General features: G+C 41.1%; 1 protein-coding gene across 1 annotated transcript in view; it reads left to right on the top strand.

The window, feature by feature from the left end:
* Positions 1-5,570, top strand: part of PAPD5 (poly(A) RNA polymerase D5, non-canonical) — a 75,198-nt gene that overhangs the window by 58,085 nt on the left and 11,543 nt on the right. Inside the window, exons 4-5 of the mRNA XM_003792534.2 lie at positions 1,251-1,371; positions 4,587-4,694. Coding sequence (XP_003792582.1) covers positions 1,251-1,371; positions 4,587-4,694 — 229 coding nt within the window. The remainder of the gene's footprint in view (positions 1-1,250; positions 1,372-4,586; positions 4,695-5,570) is intronic.

A 5,570-nucleotide genomic window follows, 5' to 3' on the forward strand; every position in this document is an offset into this window, starting at 1 on the left:
TCACAGCAACCTCCAGCTCTTGGGCTTAGGCGATTCTCTTGCCTCTGCCTCCCGAGTAGCTGGGACTACAGGCACCCGCCACACCACCCAGCTATTTTTTGTTGCAATTTGGCCGGGGCTAGGCCTTAACCTGCCACCCTTGGCATATGGGGCTGGTACCTCAATCACTTAGCCATAGGTGCCGCCCAGAAATGGTTTACTTTTTATGAAGGAAAAATAATCTGTTGTATTTTTGATTTGAACTTGATTTGGTCTACTTTATCCTAACTAAACATGTGAAGTAGAAGAACGGACCTACTCAGGTTCTTCTCATTGATGTCCTTGGCCTGCCGGAGCTGTGAAACATTCCACTTTGAGTCCTTAATATTCCTTATTTAGGGTCTGATCTTTAGCAAAACCCTCAAATTCATTCTTTCTTCAAAATTTAATTAAATTTCATGAATAGGAAGTACATTCACACAGTTAAGATTTGGAGAGGGCAGAAAAATAATTACAGTGAAAAATATCAATCCCAGAGTGGTGCCTGTGGCTCAAGGGATAGGGCACCGGTCCCATATGCTGGAGGTGGTGAGTTCAAACCCAACCCTGGCCCAAAACTGCAACAACAACAACAAAAATATCAGTCTCACTTTTGTCTCCTAGTTCTCCTCGGGTCAGCTATTAGTGGCAGTTTCTTGAACGTGCTTCCAGAGATATCTGTTAATATAAAAAGAAATGTGTGTGAGTGGCCACGCCTGTGGCTCAAAGGAGTAGGGCGCTGGCCCTATATGCCGGAGGTGGCAGGTTCAAACCTAGCCCTGGCCAATAACTGCTTTAAAAAAAAAGAAAAGAAAAAGAAATGTGTGGCTGACTGTGGTTGGTGCCTCACACCTATAATCCTACTGCTCTGGGAGGCTGAGGCCAGAGGATTGCTCCAGCCCAGGAGTTTGAGGTTGCTTAGTACCAGAAAACTTATGAGAAGAAAACGTGAACTGGTATTTTTTTTTGAGGTTTTCCTTCTTTCAGAATCACTCTATTTCCTGAGGCCTGAATGATGTAACTGTGAGGAAGAGGTCGTTAAAGGCGACCGCTGTCCTCTCCTCAGTCCCAGCAGACCCCGTCATACCCGCACATCCAGTCTTCTTCAGTGGACAGGGGGAGAAATGGGTTTTAATTCTACAAACAAAGGCTATTTAAGCAAGAATTTCAGTTAACACAAATAGAGTTTCTTGCTTCCGACCTGACCTTTTGTGTATGTATTTTATGTTCAGCGACATCGACCTCGTGGTGTTTGGAAAGTGGGAAAACCTCCCCCTCTGGACCCTTGAAGAAGCTCTTCGGAAACACAAAGTTGCAGATGAGGATTCAGTGAAAGTTCTGGACAAAGCAACTGTAAGTTTGTCCGTATTTTGTACTAAAATTCCTAGTTATTTATACGAAACTTAAAATTTAATTTCAGTGAGGATACTTGGATTGTGGGTGTCGGATTCTTTTATTTTGTTGATGTCACTGGCTCTGTATTTTTTTTTTTTTTTGAGACAGAGTCTCACTGTGTCACCCTCAATAGAGTGCTGTGGCGTCTCAGCTCACAGCAACCTCTAATTCTTGGGCTTAAGCGATTCTTTTGCCTTAGCCTCCTGAGTAGCTGGGACTACAGGTGCCCGCCACAATGCTTGGCTATTTTTTTGTTGTAGTTGTCATTGTTGTTTGGCAGGCCTGGGCTGGGTTTGAACCCACCAGCCTCGGTGTGTGTGGCTGGCACCTAGCCACTGAGTTACAGGCACCAAGTCTTTTTTTTTAATATATTAAGGATACAAAGAATTAGGTTACACTGTTTGCATTTGTTAGGTAAAGTCCTTCTTACAATTGTGTCCCACCCCCAAGTTTTCTTTTCTTTGTGCAATAGTCTCACTCTGTTGCCTTGCATAGAGAGCTGTGGTGCCAGTAGCTCACAGCAACCTCAAACTCTTGGGCTCAAGCGATCCTTCTGGCCTTAGCCTCCTGAGTAGCTGGGACTATACAAACACCTACTACAATGCCTGGCTAGTTTCCCAATATTTTTAGTAGAGACAAGGGTCTTACTCTTGCTCAGGCTGGTCTGAAACTCCTGAGCTCAGATCTACTCACCTCAGCCTCCCAGAGTGCTGGGATTACAGGTATGAGCCACTGCTTCCAGCCCTGGCTATGTACATATTCTTTCAAAAACATAATACTCAGCTGGGCACGGTTGCTCACGTCTATAATCCTAGCACTTTGGGAGGCTGAGGCAGGTGGATCACCTGAGCTCAGGTGTTTGAGACCAGCCTGAGCAAGAGTGAGACTCTGTCTCTAAAAAATAGCTAGGTGTTGTGGTGGGCACCTATAATCCCAGCTACTTGGGAGGCTGAGGCAAGAACTTAATTTGAGCCCTAGAGTTTGAGGTTGCTGTGAGCTGTGGCACCACAGCCCTCCACTAAGGGCAACAAAGTGAAACTCTGTCTACAAATAAATAACCTCAGTTTCATCATATACAATACTCACTATAGAGGTTTTTAAACATAATAAAAATGAATTTCTATTAGGGTGTAGTTATATAGAAAATGTTTCCGTTATATTCCTCTCTTACTTTGTATCCTTCAAAAAATTGTGTACAGTTGAGATTTTGTAAATCAAGCCATATTTTAACCATATCCGATATGGTCCTTAAGAACTTTTCATGGAACCTTATTGTAGTAATAAATATATCTGTTTTAGAAGATTGGATTTTTGCATTTTAGGTTTTCTTAGAGCAAAACAGTTTCAGTGTTTTCTATGAAGAGCTATCAATTTGAAGACTGACTTCTGCATATAGAATTTGGGGCCTGAGTTTTTGAATGTCTGTTGCAAAAAGAGCATTTTTTTTTTTTAGTAAGAACTCCTAATAAGGCTGAGTGCAGTGGCTCATGCCTGTAATCCTAACACTCTGGGAGGCTGAGGCAGGTGGATCCCCATTGCTCAGGAGTTTGAGACCAGCCTCAACAAGAGTGAAACCCCCATCTCTAAAAATAGCCGGGCATTGTTGTCGGCGCCGGTAGCCCCAGCTACTTGGGAGGCTGAGGCAAGAGAATCACTTAAGCCCAAGAGTTTGAGGCTGCTGTGAGCTATCTACAGGCATACCACCCTGAACACGCACAATCTAGTCTGATCTCGGAAGCTAAGCAGGGTTGGGCCTGGTTAGTACTTGGATGGGAGGTGCTGTGAAATAGGATGCCATGGCACTCTACTGAGAGCAACAAAGTAAGACTCTGTCTCAAAAAAAAAAAGAACTCCTACTATCTCATAAGTCATTCTATTCAGTTTTTGTTCAGGAATAATTCCTTTTTTTTGAGACAGGGTCTCTACTCTCTGGGTAGAGTGCCATGGCATCACAACTCACAGCAACCTCCAACTCTTGGGCTTAAGCAATTCTCTTACCTCAGCCTCCCAAGTAGGTGGGACTACAGGTGCCTGCCACAGCGCCCAGCTATTTTTTGCTTCTAGTTGTCGTTGTTTGGCAAGCCCGGGCTGGATTCAAACTCACCAGCTCCAGTGCATGTGGCTAGCAACTTAGCCGCTAAGCTACAGGCTCTGAGTCAGGAATAATTCTTACATTTTATCTTTTGGGTTGTTTTTTGGGCTATTTGCAGAACTGACCAGTAAGTAGTGCAAGTGGGTTCTGGTGTATGACTTAAGAACCTAACAGTTTTCTTACTAGAATAGTTTGATGTTGTAAAACACGTAGTACTTAATGTTCATAATTATTACTATTATTTTTTGAGACATATTCTCATTTTGTTGCCCTCGGTAGAGTACCTTGGTATTATAGCTCACAGTAACCTCAAACTCTTGGGCTCAAGTGAGTCTCTTGCCTCAGCCTCCCAAGTAGCTGGGACTACAGGCACCCACCAGAATGCCCAGCTATTTTTAGAGATGGGGTCTTGCTCTTGCTCAGGCTACTCTTGAACCTGTGAACTCAGGGCAGTCCACCCTCCTCAGCCTCCCAGAGTGCTAGGATTATAGGTGTGAGCCACCTTGCCTGGCCTTAACATTCGTAATTCTTGATCTGATACCGAGTTGGAAACTCATTGTTTCCAAAGTATACAATATTAAGAATGAGTTTTGTCATGTGATTTCAAATTCTCTGTTAATGTAACTATATATCCATTAAGGAAGTTATATGAGGTGATGGGTATATTAATTTATTTGACTATAGCAACCACTTCAGTATGTATATCAGGATAAGTAGGTCAAAATACCATACTGTACACCTTAAATATATACGATAAAAATAAATAAGTGACAAAGTTGTTTGGACACCAAAATAAACAAAAAGTTCTTAATTGATAGAAATTACAAAATATACTGTATGAGGTTAAATGCTAAATGTGTAGTGTATCTGCAGAGGACCAGGTTAACTGTGGTGAATCTCTAAAAATAGCTGGGCATTCTGGTGGGCGCCTGTAGTCCCAGCTACTTGGGAGGCTGAGGCAAGAGACTCACTTAAGCCCAAGAGTTTGAGGTTGCTGTGAGCTGTGACACCAAGCTATGACTCCCCTGACTTTATCTTTTAATTTGGTTAAAGTATTTTAATTTTATCTTTCTTTTTCTAGGTACCTATTATTAAATTAACAGATTCTTTTACTGAAGTGAAAGTTGATATCAGCTTTAATGTACAGAATGGAGTGAGAGCAGCTGACCTCATCAAAGATTTTACCAAGGTTAGAGAATATACAGTGTTTATGCGGTGCGAGACTATTAGAAATGTAATTTTGTTTTGAGAATTTTGTTGTGGTGATGTTCTGATGTGCTTGGCTAAATGATTTTGATATTGCTGACAAGTGCTGCTTTTCTGTGCAGTGGTTTTGCTTTCTTAGAATCTGAATATAATGATCAGTACTCAATTTAAAATGTGACCTCAAGTAAGAATTAAAGGTTAGAAAGGTTTTGAAGAAATTTTCTGCCCTAGGTCTTTCCCCTTTGGGACGTAAAGGCTGAAATCATAGCGCACAGTTTTTAATCTCTTAAGAGTTCCGATTAAGAACCTCTCCCAGAAGATCCACAGTAACCTTTTCTAGATTTTAATCCTCAAGTCACCTCTAAGGTGGTTCCTGCAGGTTTCCTTACTTCTGTCTTGAAGTCATTTATGTTTATTTCTGTCTGTTGTGTTTTCTTCCAAAACAAGGAAGAATTTATCAGCATGATCTTCAGGAAATTTTACGTGCTTACTTGTCAGTTTTTTCTACCTAAGCTTTTTAAAACCATTAACTGCTTTGGTTTATGTAGAGTATCTTTTATATCCATTCAAAAAATGTTTTCCTTGGTAGCTCTACAGTTTCAGTTTCTTTAGTTTATAAAGAACAAGGTTAACTAGGTTATCATGTTGTAAACATTGTCTTCTCATATACATGTGTGCAGGACAGAAAAGAAAAATTATCCAGGATTTCTTTCTTTTGGAAAGTGTGTGTGTAAGTTTTCTTTTTCTTGAGAAAACAACTTTTTAAAATTGAAAATAATACACCTACTAACACATTTAACACTGTAAGAGGACAGTGGAGAGGGCCTTATACTTTAGATACTTAGAGTCTTTTTTTTTT

The sequence above is a fragment of the Otolemur garnettii genome, unplaced genomic scaffold (genome assembly GCF_000181295.1).
Source record: "Otolemur garnettii isolate 467f Iridium unplaced genomic scaffold, OtoGar3 scaffold00058, whole genome shotgun sequence".
Lineage (NCBI taxonomy): Eukaryota > Metazoa > Chordata > Mammalia > Primates > Galagidae > Otolemur > Otolemur garnettii.